Source organism: Perca flavescens, chromosome 23, assembly GCF_004354835.1.
Source record: "Perca flavescens isolate YP-PL-M2 chromosome 23, PFLA_1.0, whole genome shotgun sequence".
NCBI lineage: Eukaryota > Metazoa > Chordata > Actinopteri > Perciformes > Percidae > Perca > Perca flavescens.
In genome coordinates this window covers 70,001-92,500 of record NC_041353.1, presented here as the reverse complement: position 1 = coordinate 92,500, position 22,500 = coordinate 70,001, and the positions used below count along the sequence as shown (strand labels likewise).

At 43.5% G+C, this 22,500-nt stretch overlaps 1 protein-coding gene across 3 annotated transcripts; it reads left to right on the top strand.

Moving 5' to 3' along the window:
- The first annotated feature begins 62 nt into the window (after positions 1–62).
- On the top strand, positions 63–18,488 carry irf5 (interferon regulatory factor 5). 3 transcript variants are annotated; one of them, XM_028570855.1, is made up of 9 exons: positions 63–235; positions 3,845–4,019; positions 10,159–10,345; positions 11,342–11,367; positions 11,451–11,478; positions 13,200–13,451; positions 15,111–15,500; positions 16,158–16,276; positions 17,763–18,488. In XM_028570855.1, exons 2-9 carry the CDS (start codon positions 3,846–3,848, stop codon positions 17,949–17,951), a joined length of 1,365 nt encoding a protein of 454 aa, XP_028426656.1. In that variant the 5' UTR covers positions 63–235; position 3,845; the 3' UTR covers positions 17,952–18,488. The 3 variants fall into 3 exon arrangements, with proteins under 3 accessions (XP_028426656.1, XP_028426655.1, XP_028426657.1); XM_028570854.1 differs by lacking the exon at positions 63–235 and having other exon boundaries at positions 3,723–4,019; XM_028570856.1 differs by lacking the exons at positions 63–235; positions 16,158–16,276; positions 17,763–18,488 and adding an exon at positions 16,026–16,128 and having other exon boundaries at positions 3,723–4,019.
- Positions 18,489–22,500: the final 4,012 nt, after the last annotated feature.

Sequence of the window (22,500 nt, the reverse complement as noted above, 5' to 3'; positions counted from 1 at the left end):
GCGCCTGAAGCTTTTATTTGTCTGTCTGACAGGAAGCAGTAGTTCTCATTGTGTTACGTTGATCCTGACCCGCAGTCACTTCTTCACTCTGTCAGCAGCTTGTTTGTGTCCGCGCGGCGTTTTCTTTTATTTGTTTGTTTGTTTGTTGACGTCACTCTGATGCTGCAGCGGATTACAGTTCAGCACGCGGCTGTTTAACGACTCACGGAGAGTCCGACCGGGACACCGGGACTAGGTGAGTCCATTATTACAATGAACACACACAGAGTGACACACACAGAGAGACACACACAGACAGAGACATACAGAGAGACACACACACATAGACACACACACAGACAGAGACATACAGAGAGACACACACACACAGAGTGACACACACAGACAGAGACATACAGAGAAACACACACACAGTGACATACACACACACACACACACACACACACACACACACACACACACACACACACACACACACAGAACTTTGACTGTAACAGAGTATTTTTCAGTGTGGTATTAGTACTTTTCTGAATACTTCTGACCTGGTTTAATGTGACCCCGGTTCTGATCCCATGACTGTGACTCAGGGTTAGGGGTTAGGGACTCGGCGACTTCCCAAAACTTTTCAGGAACAGAAAAATGTTGAACGTCAGAAATCAAACATGAGGAACTCTGTCAGAGCTTTCAGCTGTGTCTCCTGGTCTTCTTGTTCACATGTTGCTGTCAGAGCTTTCAGCTGTGTCTCCTGGTCTTCTTCATGTTCACATGTTGCTGTCAGAGCTTTCAGCTGTGTCTCCTGGTCTTCATGTTCACATGTTGCTGTCAGAGCTTTCAGCTGTGTATCCTGGTCTTCTTCATGTTCACATGTTGCTGTCCGAGCTTTCAGCTGTGTCTCCTGGTCTTCTTCATGTTCACATGTTGCTGTCCGAGCTTTCAGCTGTGTCTCCTGGTCTTCTTCATGTTCACATGTTGCTGTCAGAGCTTTCAGCTGTGTCTCCTGGTCTTCATGTTCACATGTTGCTGTCAGAGCTTTCAGCTGTGTCTCCTGGTCTTCTTCATGTTCACATGTTGCTGTCAGAGCTTTCAGCTGTGTCTCCTGGTCTTCTTCATGTTCACATGTTGCTGTCAGAGCTTTCAGCTGTGTCTCCTGGTCTTCTTCATGTTCACATGTTGCTGTCAGAGCTTTCAGCTGTGTCTCCTGGTCTTCATGTTCACATGTTGCTGTCAGAGCTTTCAGCTGTGTATCCTGGTCTTCTTCATGTTCACATGTTGCTGTCAGAGCTTTCAGCTGTGTCTCCTGGTCTTCTTCATGTTCACATGTTGCTGTCAGAGCTTTCAGCTGTGTCTCCTGGTCTTCATGTTCACATGTTGCTGTCAGAGCTTTCAGCTGTGTCTCCTGGTCTTCTTCATGTTCACATGTTGCTGTCAGAGCTTTCAGCTGTGTCTCCTGGTCTTCTTCATGTTCACATGTTGCTGTCAGAGCTTTCAGCTGTGTCTCCTGGTCTTCTTCATGTTCACATGTTGCTGTCAGAGCTTTCAGCTGTGTCTCCTGGTCTTCATGTTCACATGTTGCTGTCAGAGCTTTCAGCTGTGTCTCCTGGTCTTCTTCATGTTCACATGTTGCTGTCAGAGCTTTCAGCTGTGTCTCCTGGTCTTCATGTTCACATGTTGCTGTCAGAGCTTTCAGCTGTGTCTCCTGGTCTTCTTCATGTTCACATGTTGCTGTCAGAGCTTTCAGCTGTGTCTCCTGGTCTTCTTCATGTTCACATGTTGCTGTCAGAGCTTTCAGCTGTGTCTCCTGGTCTTCTTCATGTTCACATGTTGCTGTCAGAGCTTTCAGCTGCGTCTTCTGGTCATCTTCGTACTCTCTAACATCCAGCTGTAACAATAAGTATTATAATAAGTATATTTATGTATTATTTAGACACCGATCTCTGCTGAGTGTAACTGATGTATCTATCTATCTATCTATCTATCTATCTATCTATCTATCTATCTATCCATACATACATACATACAGTCATGTGAAAAAATTAGGACACCCATGCTAAAGTTGACTAAAAAGAGGAATAAAAAAATCTTCCTTTGCAAATTGATCTTAATGCCTTAATTAAAAGAAATAGTAAAAATCCATCCTTTAATCCTCCATTTTTACTACCCTTCACCATACCCCCCACATCATCACATACCCTTCACCATACCCCCCACATCATCACCTACCCTTCACCATACCCCCCATCATTTTATTGAAAAGAGATTATAAAGACCGCCCCGTTCATGTTTACATGCGGGCGCACAGACACTCCTGTTCGGTGGCCATAGCTTCACGTTGTCTGCAGGTACACCACCAGTTTAGAGCCCTGCACGGGCCAAAGACTCCAGCCCTAACCCCTAACCCTGGCCCGTGGTGTTCAAGCCCTACCCGACCCCAGCCTGACAACGCCTGCAATTTTTTCAGCCCGAACCCGGCCCGACACTAGACCAACATCAATCACTTTTAAGCTCTCTCTGATGCGCGCGGTCTCTGCTACACAAGCAAACACACAGACGTTACACGCTACTAAGATGGGCACAATGAGGAGAGAAGCTAAAATAAGCCCGAGTCCGACCAGAGCCCAGCCCGAATGGGCTTACCCCCTTAGCCCGACGGGCTTGCAGGGCTCTACACCAGTTTCGCGAAGTACGAGGCTGTGTTGCTCGTTGCCCTTTCACGGAGCTCCCAGAGCTCTTCGTCAGTATATTCCAGCTCGAAAAGATAAGGACATCCATCAAACTGAACGGGTTCGTTGTCGATGTTTTGAAATTCAGTTGAATAATCGGCCATCTCTTTAGTGTATATCCTGTGGAAGCACTAGCTAGTCTGTCGTTGCGTTGAGTGCTTCTCTTATGCACTCAGTGCTTTCTTGCAGCAACATCGGACCATGGGAGATTCCACGTTGCACGGCTACTCGTGACTGGTTTCTTTGAAATCTCATTTTCAATAAACTATCTGTACACTTACAACATTCTCAATGCTTCGGTTAACATTTACGGACCCTCATTATGCTAACGTTAAGGTGTGGCGATATTTTGAGCCTTTTTAGTGGTATTAAATAGCGATTTAATTTGAGAGTCCCTGTGCCCCATATACTAGCGTTGTAAGCTAATCAGCGGTCCACGCTAGCATGTTCCAAGCTACAAACACATTGGATTAGCATGGAAACATGTCCCAGAGAACGGCAGAGTGGGTACACATCAGGTAATAACCCCTAGGTTCGTTTTGCGTCGGAATTGTCCTTTTAAGATCAATTTCCAAAAGATGATATTTTTATTCCTCTTTTTAGTCAACTTTAGCATAGGTGTCCTAATTTTTTCACATGACTGTGTATGTGTATATATGATATATGATGTATAATGTTCCTGTTACACATCTCTCTCCACTCTGTAAATATCTTTACTACAATAACTGTACTAAATAAATACATCTTTACTACTCACTTTAAGGTAACCACACCTCATCCAGGTCTCCCAGTTTACCCCTACCCTCCCAGTGTCCCCATTGTCCCCTAACCTACCCCTCCTAGTGTCCCCTACCCTCCCAGTGTCCCCATTGTCCCCTAACCTACCCCTCCTAGTGTTCCCTACCCTCCCAGTGTCCCCATTGTCCCCTAACCTACCCCTCCCAGTGTCCCCTACCTTCCCAGTGTCCCCTACCCTCCCAGTGTACCCAGTGTCCCCTACCCCTCCCAGTGTCCCCTTCCCTCCCAGTGTACCCAGTGTCCCCTACCCTCCCAGTGTCCTCTACCCTCCCAGTGTACCCAGTGTCCCCTACCCTCTCAGTTTACCCTACCCCTCCCCCTGCCAGTATGAGCGTGCAGCCCCGGAGGATTCGTCTGAAGCCCTGGCTGCTGGCCCAGGTGAACAGCGGCAGGTATCCTGGTCTACAGTGGATCAGTCCAGACCACCGACTCTTCCAGATCCCCTGGAAACACGCTACACGCCACACGCAGGCCGCAGACGAGGAACACACCATCTTCAAGGTCTGAACATGCAAAATATACACAGTACTGTGCAAAAGTTTTAGAACACCCCAATTTTTCTAGTTCAAGTCCAATGAATAGCTTGAAATGGTACATAAGGTAAGTGGTGAACTGCCTGAGGTTAAAAAAAAAAATAAGGTTACCCAAAACTGAAAAATAATGTAGATTTCAGAATTTTACAAAAAGGCCTTTTTTCAGGGAACACAAAATGGGTTAACAATGTAAATCTGTTCCGCAGCAATGGAGGTTGATCAAGCTTTGAAAGTTGGTGTCACGTAAACCTGTTATGATCTGTGATTGAGCATACGTCAGTGCGTACGCATACGTACGGATATACAGGAAGTCAAAATGAACAGTTTGCACACGTGTGTTACATGTAGGTTACGTGTGGGAATAAAGTCGAGCTAAAGACAATTTACCGTCTCCTCATAAATATATACGAAGATAGCAACACTTCACATGGTGTCAGAAGTGAACAGACACGGCACGCTGACTCGGGAACATAGTTTCACTGGAGGTAACCGCCCAGGATGGCAAAGTTTTCGGCGCCGGAGCAGCTTAACTTCGCTAAACCGGAGGACTGGCCCGATTGGAAACAATGCTTCTCCAGGTACCGAGTAGCAACGAAGCTTAGTAAAGAGCCAACTGATGTCCAGGTCAGCGCATTGATGTATTCTATGGGCCTGGAGGCTGAACAAGTGTACAAATCGTTTGTCTTGGAGGATGACGAGGAAGAGGATTTTGACTATGTGCTGAGTTTGATGAGCACTTTGTGCCAAAAAGGAACGTGATTTTCGAGAGAGCACGTTTCCACTCGCGGACGCAAGAGGCGGGTGAGTCCGTTGAACAGTACATAAGGCACCTGTATGAGCTTGCAGCTCACTATGACTTTCATGAGAAGGATGAGGAAATAAGAGATATACTTGTCATAGGGATTAAAGACAAAGATCTTTCACTGAAGCTACAAATGACAAGTGACCTCACTCGGAAAAAGGCAGTTGACATGGCCAGGCACTCTGAGCTAGTGAAGCAACAGAACAGCGAGGCTGGCGCATCTGGGCACGTTGATGAAGTGAAATCAAAGTCTTATAAAAGTAAGTGGAAAAACACACAGTACAAGGCAACAGGAGGACGGAAAGAAAATGAAAGGCAAAACTGTGGAAGATGTGGGCACAGGCATGCAAAAGACAAATGCCCTGCTAAAGACCGAGAATGTAATAAATGCCACAAAATTGGTCACTTTGCCAACAAATGCAAAGTAAGTAATTGAAGAAGTTGACAGTTTATTCTTAGGCTCAGTAGATGAGACTACAACCAAGAATGAGGCTACAGTAGATGAAGTCATCACCGATACAGAGCCACCATGGCGCACAACTCTAGTGATATGCCATACTCCAGTTAGCTTCAAGATAGATTCTGGTGCTGGCACAACGATAATAAATGAGGCTACATATTACCGCCTCAGTGTCAAGCCAAAACTTACTCCAGTTACCTCTAAATTGGAAAGTCCAGGAGGAAAAGTGGTCCATTTGGGGCAATTCCTAGCAAAGATACAAGAGGCAAAAGGGAGAAAAATAACAGACTGTTACTTTAGGATAATAGTGGCAAAGTCTACATGTGATAACCTACTGAGCAGATCTTTCGGTGTTCGCCTGGGTCTGATACAACACATCGAAGAAGTCAGTGTGTTTGGGGAGTTAGGACTGCTTAAAGGAGACCCCATAAAAATAGTCCTAAAAGAAAACGCAAAGCCATACAGCGTCGCAGCCCCTTGCCGCATACCCATTCCGCTGCTACCTAAAGTAGAAGAGGAGCTGAAGCGAATGGAAGAAAATGGCATAATAGAGCGCGTGACGGAGCCCACAGAATGGGTAGCACCAATGGTGCCTGTGATTAAGCCGACAGGAAAAGTAAGAATCTGTGTAGGTCTTACTAAACTGAATGAGAACGTGAAAAGGGAAAAGTTCATCTTGCGAACCACAGACAGCATCTTGCACAAACTGGTCGGAAGTAAGGTGTACACAACTCTGGATGCTGCCAGTGGATTTTGGCAGATGGCCCTGGACGAAGAAAGTTCAAAGTTAACTACCTTCATAACACCAAATGGTCGCTACTGCTTTAAAAGGCTCCCATTCGGAATAACATCCGCACCAGAGATATTCCAAAGAAGGATGCAAGAACTGCTGCAGGATCACGAGGGGACGGTAGTTTACATGGAGGACATACTTGTGTTCGGCACCACTCTGGAAGAGCACGACCGCCGCCTGAAAAGGGTGATGGAGACAATCGGCGCATCTGGCCTAAAACTCAACCGCCAGAAGTGTAAGTTCAGGCAGCCTTCCCTTCACTTCCTGGGCCAGGTTATCAGTCAGGAGGGCGTAACTCCAAGCCCAGAAAGAGTGTCCGCCATCACCGCCCTGGAGACACCGACAAACGTGAGTGAGTTAAAAAAGAGTACTTGGTATGGTGAATTATGTTGGCAGATACATACCCAACTTGTCACAAATCCTTCATCCCCTTAATGAGCTGTTGAAGAATACAGTAACATGGGTGTGGGACTCGCAGCAAGAAGCAGCCTTCAAGAAGGTAAAAACACTGATATCCTCTGCACCTGTTCTTCAGTACTTTGATCCAAAACTGCCCACTGTAGTAGGTGCTGACGCATCCAGTTATGGATTAGGAGGAGTACTGCTGCAAAATTCAAACCAGTAGCCTACTGCTCTCGTACACTAAATGAAGCGGAAAAGAAGTATGCACAGATAGAAAAAGAGTGTCTTGCTAGTGTATGGGCTTCAGAAAAGTTCTATCTATATCTGTGTGATCTGGAAAGCTACAAATTACTTACCGACCATAAACCACTGGTGACACTCATCAACCACAGAGACCTAGACAAAACTCCACTGAGGTGTCAGCGACTTCTAATCCGCCTGATGAAGTTCAACCCTGTTGCTGAGTACATCCCAGGTAAGAACCTGATAGTACCTGACGTGCTGTCGAGGCACCCAGAGTCAAAAGTGGACGACACAAAACTGAGCGAGGACATCCAGGCATACGTGGACGCCATCGAAGAGCTGGAAAGGCCTAAAAGCATATAAAGTCAGAGACAGAGAAGGATGAAACCCTGCAGAAGGTCAGACAATACATTAAGTCTGTCTGGCCGCAATATAAAAGAGATGTTGTCAGACCGGCTTTAGACTATTTTATGGAGAGAAGTAGTCTTAGCGAGCATAATGGACTGGTGAAGAAGGGAAACCAAATAGTGATCCCACAAACAATGAGATCTGAGATGCTGGAGAGGATCCACCATGGGCATCAAGGCCTAAACAAATCCAGAGAGAGATACAGTGATGCCGTCTGGTGGCCAAAGATTAGCCATGCGGTAAAGGAGAAAGTCTCCTCATGCCCACACTGTAATGAGCACAAACCAAGCCAAAGCCGGGAACCACTCATCACAATGCCTTTGCCAGAGCTCCCTTGGCAAAAACTGGCTGCAGATCTTTGTCAGTTTAAAGGAAAGCACTTCCTGGTTGTTATTGACTACTATTCAAGGTGGCTTGAAGTATTGAGTCTCACCCAGACCACAAGTGAAGCAGTTGTAAATAAGCTGATGAGCATATTCACACTGTTCGGGATATCTGAAGAGCTGATTACAGATAACGGCCCGCAGTTCACCTCACGGCAGTTCCAGGTCTTTACATCCAAGTATGATATCCAGCATACTACATCGAGCCCATATTATCCCCAAGCTAATGGGATGGCGGCGCGAGCTGTCAGGACAGCTAAGAGCATCCTTAGGCAACAAGACACCCAGCTAGCTCTCCTGATCTACAGGGACACAGCCACAGAGCCGACAAAAGAAAGCCCAGCCAGACTCCTCATGGGAAGGAGACTGCGCACCACAGTCCCTAAGCTCCACCATCAGCTGAGACCAAAATGGCCCAATCTGTCTACAGTCAGGCAGACAGATGCCAAAGCTAAGCAGGCTTACGAATACACCTACAACAGGAGATACACAGCAAAGCCGCTTCCTGCCTTGGGTGTCGGCGACCGAGTGCGACTGAAAACAGACTCAGAGAAGACATGGAGAGGGACCGGGGTGATCCAGGCTTTGTGTTCCACTCCACGTTCATTTGTGGTGAAAACACCACAAGGAGACACCACTAGACGAAACCAGAGGCATCTGCAGATCATCAACCAAGAAAGGGACGAGACTCCAACACAGTCACCAGAAGTCTCCACCCCACCGGGTAGCATGGCATCCGCCACCCGTCCAACCCAAACTGACTCTGAGACTGGTAGCATAACACCATCGCCCAGAGTTTTGAGGACACGCTCTGGACGTGCTGTGAAACCTGCTGTCAAGCTGACTTACTAGTTAAAGAAGGAAAAAAAAAAACTTAACTATTAAGGTTTACAAATGATTACAGACCAGTTACGTTAAAGGAAAAGAGAGGTCTGAGCAGAATGTTTGTTTGTTTATATTTGCTTGTTCAATTGTATTACTGTTAATGTCTACTTGAACAGTAAGTTTGAAAATAATAGTATTGATAAGTAGAATAAGAGAAATTATGCTTATTTGATACATGGGTTTCTTAAAAGGAAGAATACGGAAAATATTGTATTTCATACAAAAGGCAACTTCAGAGTATGTTTCTTATATACAGTTGTTTTGATTAATAATGTATGAAACCCCAAACTAAAAGGGGAGATGTCACGTAAACCTGTTACGATCTGTGATTGAGCATACGTCAGTGCGTACGCATACGTACGGATATACAGGAAGTCAAAAGTAACAGTTTGCACACGTGTGTTACATGCAGGTTACGTGTGGGAATAAAGTCGAGTTAAAGACAATTTACCGTCTCCTCATAAATCTATACGAAGATAGCAACACTTCACATTTGGTGCTACCAATTCCCACAGGTGTTCACACTGGTCTGGATTACTTCCAACCACCTCTGTTTGGATAAAAGTATTGTTGGAACACACTGTGGTACCGTACCCTCGTGAGCATTATTTGAACAGTATTGTACTGCAGAAAGTAGTGTGTTGCTATAAAAATGGTGGGAAAAAGGCAATTAACAATGGAAGAGGGGGAAACTCTGACTCGGTCTGGCAGACCCAAAGCCACAACAGAATCAGAAGACAAGTTTCTGAGAGTCAAGAGCTTGCGTGATAGGCGGCTCACAGGACAACAGCTTCAAGCTCAGCTTAATAGTGGTCGTAATAAGAAGTCTCAGTTTCAACTGGAAAGAGAAGACTTGGAGCTGCAGGTTTGATAGGTCCAGTTGAAGCAAGAAAGCCATTGCTAAGACGGATTTTTGTATGCTGTTGAGTAGGCGAAAAGATGGTTCCTCAGTGTGTGACATCAACTGTCAAACATGGAGGAGGAAGCGTGATGGTCTGGGGCTGTTTTGCTGGATCCAGGGTCGGTTATTTGTACAGAGTGAAAGGCACCCTGAACCAAAACGGCTACCACAGCATTATACAGCGCCATGCAGTACCCTCTGGTATGGGCCTAGTTGGTCAGGGGTTCATCCTACAGCGAGATAATGACCCAAAACATAAGTCCAAGCTATGCCAGAACTACCTTAGCAAAACAGAACAAGTGCCACACATTGATTGGAACTTCTGCAACAGAGTTGGGAAGAACTTTCTGAAGAATATTTGATTTCCATTGTAGAAAGAATGCCACTACTTTGATGAGTCAAAGATTTAGAATTCATTTTGGTTTATAAACTGATTTCATGATTTCTTTTTTAACTTAAATTGTTAATTTGTTCTATTCTTTAATTTCAGAGTACAATAAGATATAAGAACTGCATGAATTTCAATAAATACCTGAAAAAATTGTGTTCTGAAACTTTTGACCGGTTGTGTGTGTGTGTGTGTGTGTGTGTGTGTATATATATATATATATATATATATATATACACAGTTATTATATGTATATATATTATATGTATGTATGTATGTATGTATGTATACACACACACACACACACAGTTATTCTTATTTCAACATGGACCAGCGCATTCTCCAGTACCACAGATCCAAACAGCTTCCCACTCCACAGACAGAGAGACAGACAGACAGACAGACAGTATATAAACCCGTCTCTCTCTCTCTGTGTCTGCAGGCCTGGGCCGTGGAGACAGGGAAGTATCAGGACGGTGTGGATGAGCCCGACCCTGCCAAGTGGAAAGCTAACCTCCGCTGCGCTCTGAACAAAAGTCGAGAGTTTCAGCTGAAATACGACGGCACCAAAGAGACGCCGGTCCAGCCGTACAAGATCTACGAAGTCTGCGAGCAGAGCGGGAACACAGGTGAGATATATATCATATAAACTGGATGTTTATCTGGATATTCATCGCTTCACGCCAAAACACACAGACACACACGGAGAGAGACACACACAATGCAAACACACTCCCACATTACATCTGCAAAGAATCTCCTGACTTTAAATCTGTAAAGAATCTGCTGGTTGTCAGTGAATATCTCACTTGTAAACTTGTTACATTACATGTCATTTAGCTGATGCTTTTATCAAAGCAACTAACAATTGATCTATATATATCAGAGGTAACACACCTCTGGAGTAACTAGGGGTTAAGTGCCTTGCTCAGGGACACATTGGTTGATGTATCACAGTGGGAATCAAACCCAGGTCTCCCTCACCAAAGGCATGTGTCATATCCACTGGGCCATCACCACTATCAGGATCAAAATCAGATTTTATAAAACTTAATTATTAAAACTTGCCAGAGGATATGTTATGTGTATCTTTATGATTTAATGAGTATTGATCGCTTATTCTGACTTATATATAGAGCTGGGCAATATATGCATATTATATCGATATCGTGATATGAGACTAGATATCGTTTTAGATTTTGGATATCGTAATATCGTGATATGGCATAAGTGTCTTTTCCTGGTTTTAAAGGCTGCATTACAGTGAAGTGATGTCATGTTCTGACCTCACCAGACTGTTGTAACTGTTCTATTATTAACCTTTACCCACTTAGTCATTATATCTACATTACTGATGATTAGCTATCTAAAATCTCATTGTGTAAATATTTAGTGAAAGCACCAATAGTCAACACTACAATATCATTGCGGTATCGATATTGAGGTATTTGGTAAAAAATATCATGATATTTGATTTTCTCCATATCGCCCAGCCCTACTTATATAGGATATGATATGTGTCTGTGTATCTTTATGATGTAATAATGAGTATTATAGGATATGATATGTGTCTGTGTATCTTTATGATGAGTGATGATTCTGACTTCTGGTGTTTCCTGTTTCAGACGGAGCAGATGAGGAAGACGAGGAGGTGAGGAACACGATGTGTGAAAAATCCAAACTCACGTCTCCTTTGATCAGTTGACTGACAACAACAATGTGTTTTATTCTCAGATGCCGAATCTGATGGAGCTCACGATCAGTAAGTCTCCATGGAAACAGCCAAATGTTCTGGCTCCTTCCACCGGTACCATGGCGCCGGCAGCTCCTATCCATCATTAAAACTTGTCCGCTTGTCCGGGACAAGTGGATTTCTTGTAGGACAAGTGGAAGAGAAATTTACTTGCCCCACTGGACAAGTTAAAACTCAAACAAAATACCATGTTACTTCACGTTATGTGCCACTCATTTTGTCTATGTTACAGAATTGAAACAAATACATATTTTACCCCACAATCCCAGGCAGCGGGTCGGCAGGCCGCTAACGTTAGACCCAGCCCGCTGTTCAGCTCATTCTCTGTAAGTGAAGCAGCATGAAAGCACGGCGAGCTAGCCGGTGTTAGCTTGCTAACTCCACCTTAACGTTACCTCCTCGCCACATCGTTCACAGAAAACAAGCTGAAAACAGAAGTCACTCGTGGCGATAGCAATGTGCTTTGTGTGGATGAAGCATTATATACGTTATTATGTGCCACTCATTCCGTTTATGTTACAGATTTGACTTTACCGATTTGAAACAAATACATTAACTAACGTTAGACCCAGCAGCAGCGGGTGAGCGGACCGCTGACGTTAGACCCAGCCCGCTGACGTTAGACCCAGCCCGCTGACGTTAGACCCAGCCCACTGTTCAGCTCATTCTCTGTAAGCAATACAGCATGAAAGCACGGCGAAACCAGCAAGCCAGGCAGCCGGTGTTAGTTAGCTAACGTTAGCATGCTAACTACGCTTTAACGTTACCCCGTCCCCACATCGTTCACAGAAAGCGAGCGAATAAAGCTGTCACCGTGGCGATAGAAGTGTGCTTTGTGCGGATGAAGCATGAAGTTAATTTGACTCTTGACGGCTGGCTCTCTGCCTCGTAACGTTACTAGCTGCTCCGCTACTCGTTTGTAGCGGATTAAGTATCAGGTAATAATCAACTGTAAAGTAGCTACACCTTTTTAAAGGATCCCCTGGTAACTTTCTGCCGGGTATCAAGTGAAATTGTAGAAAGAAAAAAAAACACGTTATGTCTACAGAATTATTTTAGATATAGTATAAATTCAAGTCAATATTCAATATATTCAATATTGAATTAGTATCTCAATATATTGATTCAGTATCTCAGAGGTTAGGATATATATATAGAATATCAAAGTAATGAGAAACTATAAAATATTGACTTAATCTCAATATATTGGCTTAGTATCGTAATATATCGACTTAGTAACTCAACATATTGGTTCAGTATCTCAATATATTGACTTAGTAACTCAGAATATTGACTAGGAATCTGAAAGTAATGAGAAACTTTAAAATATTCACTTAGAATCTCAATATATTAACTTCTGCACACCGGCGTGCAACATATTACTTTGTATTATGAGTCTGGAGATCCTTTTTTCTTGTTGAAGGGGAAATCTATTCTTGGGACACGTTTGTTTCTACTGTTTAAACTGAATTTTATTGATGTTGATATTGTTTGGATGCTTTCAACGGTTTGTTCAAATTCTGCATTAGCAAAACACAAAAAAATTATAAAATGATTAATCTTTACCCGGACAAGTGACTTTTGTTCATGGACAAGTGAAATGTAAATGTACTTGTCCGAAGGACAAGTGCCTCAAAAAGTTAATGTCAAGCCCTGTGATGATGTCATGTGATGATGACATGTGATGATGTCATGTGATGATGACATGTGATGATGTCATGTCCCCCCAGACCCCCGGCCCAGCGAGCCCCCCCTCTTCAGCTTCGCGGCCCAAGCAGACGTCCGTCCCTTCAGTCTGTCCTCTGACGGGACGTTTGGTCCCGTAACCCCCAGCCTCCCTGTGACCCCTGACCTCCAGGCTCAGGGTGGGGTGGGGGGGGGGCAGAGCTTCCCCCCTGGCTCCGCCCCCATGGAGGCCAGCAGCATGGAGGACGTCCAGAACCAAACACACTGCAAGTACGACCTGCTGAGCAGCGTCCCGCGTGAGTAACTGTTAGCCTAGCTTAGCAAAAAGACTGGAAGCAGGGGAAACTGTTAGCCTAGCTTAGCAAAAAGACTGGAAGCAGGAGAAACTGTTAGCCTAGCTTAGCACTAAGACAGGAAGCAGTGGGAACTAGGGCTGGGCGATATGGAGAAAATCAGATATCTCCATATTCTTCACCAAATACCTCGATATCGATATTGTGGTGATATTCTAGGGTTGACAATTGGTGCTTTAACAAAATATCTTCACACTGACATATTAGATCAATAATCATCAGTAATGTAGATATAATGACTAAGTGGGTTAAGGCAAATAACAGAACAGTTAGAACACTCTGGTAAGTTCAGAAAAAGGACATCACTTTATTGTAATGCAACCTTTAAAACCAGAAAAAGACACTTATGTCATATTACGATATCCAAAATCTAAGAAGATATCTAGTCTCATATCACGATATTGATAGAATATCAATATATTGCCCAGCCCTAGTGGGAACTGTTAGCCTAGCTTAGCACGAAGACTGACAAACTCTTTAAATGGGTCCAAGTTGATTTCCTGTTGCAGTGTTTGTAAATGACATTAAGTGACAGGAAGTTAACAAGGGGCCAGGCTGTTGCCTAGCAATGGAATTCCAATGAAAATGTCAATATCCCGTCTATGAACCAATCAGAGAGCTTGATCTGAGCTACCTGTTTTATAATCTGTTATTTCAACATATTACATTCAGCAGCAGGTGAACCTTCAGTCTGTCGTGTTGCCTCACCTGGACGCCACACCTGGTAGCTCACACCTGGTAGCTCACACCTGGTAGCTCACACCTGTTAGCTCACACCTGGTAGCTCACACCTGTTAGCTCACACCTGTTAGCTCACACCTGTTAGCTCACACCTGGTAGCTCACACCTGTTAGCTCACACCTGGTAGCTCACACCTGTTAGCTTCCACCTGGTAGCTCACACCTGTTAGCTTCCACCTGGTAGCTCATACTTGTTAGCTTCCACCTGTTAGCTCACACCTGTTGGCTCCCACCTGTTAGCTTCCACCTGGAGGCCACACCTGTTGGCTCACACCTGTTACCTCACTTGTTAGCTCCCAGCAGGAAGGTGTGGTGTAACACACGGCGTAACAGGTTTTGTGGTAACACTCTGACTCTGAATATCACAACACGGCGTAACAGGTTTTGTGGTAACACTCTGACTCTGAATATCACAACACTGAATCAGCACCCGTTTAAAGTCTATTGTTAACTAAATTCCATTAGATAATTTCTCATCATGTTCCTGTCTGATCTGATCATTTAAAGGCCCCACGTTGTAAAGAGAGATGTTCATGTCTGTTGATTATAAAGCAGGTGGAGGTGCTTTATGAAGACAGCTTTACGCGCTTTAAACGAGCTGCAGGACTAAACTATTTCTGGGTAGAAAGTGCCGTTACAGTCATTCCCCGACTGATACGCTGACCAATTAGAGCAGACTGGCTTTTTCTTAAAGAGACAGGCGCTTAAACATTTCAAGAAGAAGGTGAATACAGGAATATGCAGGCAGACAGGATGAGGAAAATAAAGTTTCTTTGGAACATTAAAGCATGTAAACACAATACCAAATACAGTACCTGTGTGTTGCCGTAGTAACAGCTACAGTACCTGTGTGTTGCCCTAGTAACGGACCTGGAGCTGAAGTTCCAGTACCGCGGCCGGCCGATGGGCTGCCTGACCGTCAGTAACCCTCAGGGCTGCCGGCTGTTCTTCGGGCTGCTGGAGCCGACCCCGGAGCAGGTGGACCTGCTGGGGCCTGTCAGCCTGCAGCAGGTCCGGTTCCCCGGCACCGCTGATCTGCAGAACCACAAGCAGAAGTTCTACACAGACGCCCTGCTGGACGTGATGGAGCGCGGTCTGATCCTGGAGATCTGGCAGCAGGACATCTACGCCGTGCGCCTCTGCCAGTGCAAGGTGTTCTGGTCCGGCCCGGGAGTGTCCGAACACGGAGGCCCAAACCCCATGGAGCGGGAGAAGAAGATCAAAGTGTTCAGCCTCAACGACTTCCTGCAAGGTGACCAATCACTGAGCCCGAAATCATCTACACACAGCTGCAGAGATCCATCCATTAAATATCAGATATTAAATTAATCTCCAACTATTCTAATAATCTACTAATCTGTTCTAACCCTGATCCACATCCATTCATCCAGAAGATAATCCACACATTATAGTCGGGACCTAACATGGTCTGCCATACTTTTTATTTTGATTTGATTTATTTAATTGTATCAAAAATGCCATGGACATGAAAAGACATCTAATACAATCGAGGATAAAAACACAATAAAGTCCAGGATTTATGTCCATTGTGCTCCTCAAGACATCAGGACAAGACAAGACATTTGTGTTTTTTTCTGTTAACTTTGACCCTAAGAACCAATAATTGGAGGGTCTGCTCTGCTGCCTCTCTCTTTTGGCTATTAATTTACCATGAACGTAGTTGCACCCTTAAGTATAAGTGGGTCTCATGTCTTCTGTCCTCAAGGCTGATCCTGTTCCATGAGGACTAATGTGTCTCGGTGTCTCCTGTCCTCAGGGCTGATCCTGTTCCATGAGGACTAATGTGTCTTCTGTCCTCAGGGCTGATCCTGTTCCATGAGGACTAATGTGTCTTCTGTCCTCAGGGCTGATCCTGTTCCATGAGGACTAATGTGTCTTCTGTCCTCAGGGCTGATCCTGTTCCACCGAGGGGAAGCTGAGAGCCCGCCCCCCTTCGACATCTTCTTCTGCTTCGGAGAGGATTGGCCCGACAAGAAACCCAAAGAGAAGAAGCTCATCATCGTGCAGGTCATAAACCACAGAAGAAGAGCCTTCACAAACAAACACTGCCTCCTCATCTCCTTTCCTCTTCCTCATGTCCCTCCTCATCTCCTTGTTTCCTCTCCTTTTCCTCTCTCCTCATGTCCTCTTCCTCATCTCCTTGTTTCCTATCTCCTTTTCCTCATCTCCTCGTCTCCTCTTCTTCAACTCCTTAATTCCTCTCCTCTCTCGAGGGAGAAGACTAAAACTAAAACTCCTCTCCTCCTCGAGCTGAAAACAATCCCCAGATTGTGTTTGGGTCATTGACCAACAACTTCCTCTGAATTTGGGATTATGACAAATGCATTTTATGAGATCAAGTTTTGAGATTTTAACCGATAGATGAATAGTAGTTCTCTGTGAGGTTGTGTCCGTTAAACCGCCGACTAAATGTAGAAAACCGGTTATTTGAAGTGAAACGTGTTGAACTCTCTGCTGTCTGCAGACACGTCTCTGATGATTGGCTGTCTGCAGACACGTCTCTGCTGATTGGCTATCACCTCTGACTAGGGGTGCACTGATCTGATATTAAGATCGGATATTGGTCCCAATATTGACAAAATATCTGGATTGGGGATCGGAAAAATGAACAGATCCACGGACTGATCCATGGTTAGTTAGGATAGTAATGGTTAGTTAGGACAGAAATGGTTAGTTAGGATAGTAATGGTTAATTAGGATTGTAATGTTTAGTTAGGACAGTGATGGTTAGATAGGATAGTAATGGTTAGTTAGGACAGTAATGGTTAGTTAGGATAGTAATGGTTAGTTAGGACGGTAATGGTTAGTTAGGATAGTAATGTTTAGTTAGGACAGTAATGGTTAGTTAGGATAGTAATGGTTAGTTAGGACGTTAATGGTTAGTTAGGACGGTAATGGTTAGTTAGGGAAGTAATGGTTAGTTAGGACAGTAATGGTTAGTTAGGATAGTAATGGTTAGTTAGGATAGTAATGTTTAGTTAGGACAGTAATGGTTAGTTAGGGTGGTAATGGTTGGTTAGGATAGTAATGTTTAGTTAGGACAGTAATGGTTAGTTAGGATAGTAATGTTTAGTTAGGACAGTAATGGTTAGTTAGGATAGTAATGTTTAGTTATAATAGTAATGGTTAGTTAGGACAGTAATGGTTAGTTAGGACAGTAATGTTTAGTTATAATAGTAATGATTAGTTAGGATAGTAATGGTTAGTTAGGATAGTAATGTTTAGTTAGGACAGTAATGGTTAGTTAGGGTGGTAATGGTTAGTTAGGATAGTAATGTTTAGTTATAATAGTAATGGTTAGTTAGGACGGTAATGGTTAGTCAGGACTTTAATAGTTAGTTAGGTAATGGTTAGTTCGGGTTAGGGTTATGATAGCCAGTCAGCAGACACATGTCTGTAAACTCATGGTGATAACAAGGCAGAGAGCTCACCCCCCTACGTGTTGTCGGGGCTGAACGTGGTCCTGGTTTAACCTGGTTGTGGTTGTGCCCAGGTGGTGCCGGTGGTGGCCCGGATCCTGACGGAGATGTTCTCTGGAGAGCTGAGCTGGTCCACCGACAGCATCCGGCTTCAGATCTCAAACCCAGACGTCAAGGACCAGACTGTGGAGCAGTTCAAGGAGCTGCAGAGGCTGCTGCAGAACCAGCACATCCAGGGCCCCTGGGCCCCCGCCGGGCCCTGAACACACCATCCAAGGGCCCTGGGCCCCCACCGGGCCCTGAACACACCATCCAAGGGCCCTGGGCACCCCGCCGGGCCCTGAACACACCATCCAAGGGCCCTGGGCCCCCGCCGGGCCCTGAACGCACCATCCAGGGGCCCTGAACGCAGCAATCTTTAGGGAAAAAAAGAATCTTCACTAACGGTACAGATGTAATGAAAACAATGACGCTGATTAAAGCAGAAGAGTCGGACTCTGACAGTTTGTCCTGACCTGTCTGCCTCGTCATCATCTTCATCTTCATCATCATCATCATCATCTTCATCTTCACCAGCTGCAGGACTGTCTATACTGTCTATACAGTTTTATCAGATTAACGGTCGATAACAGCTGATTTTACAGTTTAAACATCTGATCTGGTCTCAGTTTAAAGGAAAGCTTGGGATGGTTTCAGAGTTAAAGGGTTAGCTCTTTCAGGTCTCTGCATATATAAATCTATATATATAGATATATATATATATATATAGATATACAGTACAGGCCAAAAGTTTGGACACACCTCATTCAATGCGTTTCCTTTTTATTTTCATGACTATTTACATTTTAGATTCTCACGGAAGGCATCAAAACTATGAATGAACACATATGGAATTATGTACTTAACAAAAAAGTGTGAAATAACTGAAAACATGTCTTATATTTTAGATTCTTCAAAGTAGCCACCCTTTGCTTTTTTTGATAACTCTGCAAACCCTTGGTGTTCTCTCAATGAGCTTCATGAGGTAGTCACCTGAAATGGTTTTACCTTCACAGGTGTGCTTTGTCAGGGTTCATTAGTGGAATTATTTCCCTTATTAATAAAAAAAGCAAAGGGTGGCTACTTTGAAGAATCTAAAATATAAGACATGTTTTCAGTTATTTCACACTTTTTTGTTAAGTACATAATTCCATATGTGTTCATTCATAGTTTTGATGCCTTCAGTGAGAATCTACAATGTAAATAGTCATGAAAATAAAAAGGAAACGCATTGAATGAGAAGGTGTGTCCAAACTTTTGGTCTGTACTGTATATATGTATCTCGGTTCTTCTCTTTAACACGACTACACATTAAAACTCTGTAGTCTGCAGGTCTGTTCTGGATGTTGGTTCTGGATGTTGGTTCTGGATGATCTGGATGTTGGTTCTGGATGTTGTGGATGTTCTGGATGTTGGTTCTGGATGTTTCCATCCCTGGGAGTTTAGTCTAAAACAAGTTTTATTAATATGAAGACTTCCAGATGTGTCCTGTAACATCTGTGTTCAGGATTTCAATAAACAGTTGCAGTATTCATTCATACACCAGCTTTCCTTTTTACTCTTTTACTTACTGGGAAATATGCAGTATTATACACAGTATTATAGTATTGTGTGTAAATATATCTTTGAACCAAAAGGTGATGTATGTAATGTAACATTAGTCTAGTTGTTTAGTAATACTTATCATCATTCTTTAAACTAATTGATTGAATATAGATCAGAAGATTAACTGATAATGAAATTAATCAACAGTTGCAACGCTACAAGAAACATTAAAATGTGATCGACAGATTAACACACAAAGTTCATATATATATATATATATATATATATATATATATATATATATATATATATATGTATATATATATATATATATATATATATATATATATATATATATATATATATATACATAACAGCTTTGAGTTCTGTGTTCTCTGGTTTGGTGGGCGTGTCCCAGCTGATAGCCAATCAGCAAAGACGTGTCTGTAAACACCTGGGCCCAGTTTTTCAAAAAATGTAATCTGGATCAAATTGATCTGGATTTGGAAATCCCATGTTCTGCTGTCCAGTATCATCTGATCCATCTTACTTCTATGCCAGTTGTTTAAAGGACCATTGGATTGGACCACTGGGATCCAAATACCAAATTTCAGGATGACCAAATCCTGTTGACCAGAGCCTTAAATGGAGCCAACAGTGTAGCCTACTGGCTCAGTACAGAACTACAGGTAAAGCTGTACCTGATGCTCTCGGCTACGGCCAACCGTTGGTGGCAGTCATGCTACAAGTTGTTATGCCAAACGACAATATCACAGAAGAAGAAGAACACGCATCCCGACCACGTGAACGCTGGCAGTCGGAAAAACAACGTAACCACGGGGGCGGTCCCGGTTATTCCCAGGTGGCATGAACGCAGCACAACACTTGACGGTAGTAGGCTAAAACGGCGTAGCAGGCACGAGCATGCTGGAAAAAAATATATATATAGTTATATACTGTCTATTGGATATCAGCTACTGATAGTATTATATAGTTATATACTGTCTATGCCAGTATATAACTATATATAACTATCAGTAGCCTCGGCTACAATGACAAATATTGACTAATAGGACTTTTTCATTGTAGCCGAGGCTGTACAAACCATCACGAAAAATAATTATAGGAATCTTATAGTAGGCCAATTTTGGTACAATATTATAGTAATCCCATAGAAATAGGCTAACTAGGCTGAACTAAACCATACCAAAATGACATCAGAGACAGCCGTAATGGCATGTTTTCTGCGTGCGTGTTCATGAACCAGAACTTCGACAATAAGTCAGTAGGTTGTTACTCAAAAAAGTTTTTCAAGGTTGGCATGTCTGTTCACATATGCTTCAAATATGAAGACATGTATATATCATCAGTAAACATTGATTTTATGATAATTCACTTAAAGGAACACGCTGACTTATTGGGACTTTATCTTATTCACTGTAACCCCCAGAGTTAGACTAGTCCATACATACCCTTCTCATCTCTTATTGGGACTTTATCTTATTCACTGTAACCCCCAGAGTTAGACTAGTCCATACATACCCTTCTCATCTCTTATTGGGACTTTATCTTATTCACTGTAACCCCCAGAGTTAGACTAGTCCATACATACCCTTCTCATCTCTTATTGGGACTTTATCTTATTCACTGTAACCCCCAGAGTTAGACTAGTCCATACATACCCTTCTCATCTCCGTGCGTCCTGTAATGCTGTCTGACGGCTCCAGCATTAGCTTAGCCTAGCACAGATCCTGCAGGTAACTGGTTCCAACTAGCTTACTGCTCCCAATAAGTGTCAAAATAACGCCAACATGTTCCTATTTACATGTTGTGATTTGTAGAGTCACAGCGTGTACAAAAAACAACGTAACATGAGACACAGCCATCTTCTAACAGTAAACAAACTGAGAACTATATTCTCAGACAGGCTTGCTGCAAGCATATCACTCCGCCCAAGTACTATATTCTTCCGCCTGAGAATATAGTTCCCGGTTTGTTTACGGTTAGAAGACGGCTGTGTCTCATTAGTGATTAGTGAATAAGCTAAATTCCCAATAAGTCGGCGTGTTCCTTTAAAAAAAACACTGATTTTATTAGGTTTGAAAAATCCCAACTGAATCCACCCCTCTGATTGGATCAGGATAATCCTGTTTTTGGATCAAATAGATCCCAAAGAGAGTCCAAAGGGCACCTTTGATCCAGATCAAATGGAAGATGCCATTACCTGCTCTGATCTTAGTTCAGAATCCCTCTTCTACTTTTGAAAAACCCATTTCCAAGATTTGATCCAATCCGTGATCCGAAATCCCACTGGATTACTTTTGAAAAACTGGGCCCAGGTGATGAAAGGCAGAGAGCTCACAGCCCCTCCTCCCCCGCCCCCTCCCAGGTGTAATAAAGGGGTTGCCGCGTGCTGCCTGGGCTGAACGTGGTCCTGGTCTCACACCGTTGAGAGTAAACCCTTAAACTTAAAACCAGTGAAACCCAAACCAATCAGCAGTGAAACACCTCGATTGTTTCTCAGTTACGGTTTTTGTGATCGTTGGCGCCTCTCAGATCTACGACAATAAATAAAGAATGAATGAATAAAGAATGAATAAAGAATGAATGAATGAAAGCAGTGCAGAGAACGCTCTGATACATGAGACCTGTATGGACTCAGCACTTCCACACTCTGAACTTACCCTGAGACTCAGAGACTCTGTCAAGTTTCTAAAACTGCCTCGTCATTCAATACCAAAGTTCTAACCCTGGAGGCCCAGGAACCTTTTAACGATGCGTACACCGTAGGGGTGGTACTTCCTGCCGTAGCGCCCACTTTCGACACCGATGTTAAAACACTTACTGGAAATGACGAGCAGGATGAATTTGATGAACGCAACCCATGGCAGCTGATTGGACGTTCGCGTCACATGGGTCTGGCTGCTCCAAAATTTCAAACAAACGGACTGTCATGGCGGCTCGTTCAGAATACAATCTTGTCTTTTACGAAAATAGTCTGGTGTGTGGGAACATTTAGGATTTCATGTTACCTATGATGAAATAAAACAATATATAGAACTGCCACTGTGTGCATGTATTGTGCAACATGCATTCAATATGCTAATTTTAGTATATATCATATGCTGAAGTATATTCTGGAGTGTTAAAGATTAAAGAGAAAAAATAACAAGAACCGTACAGAACCGAAAAACGTGACCCTAAAACCGTGATACGAACCAAACCGTG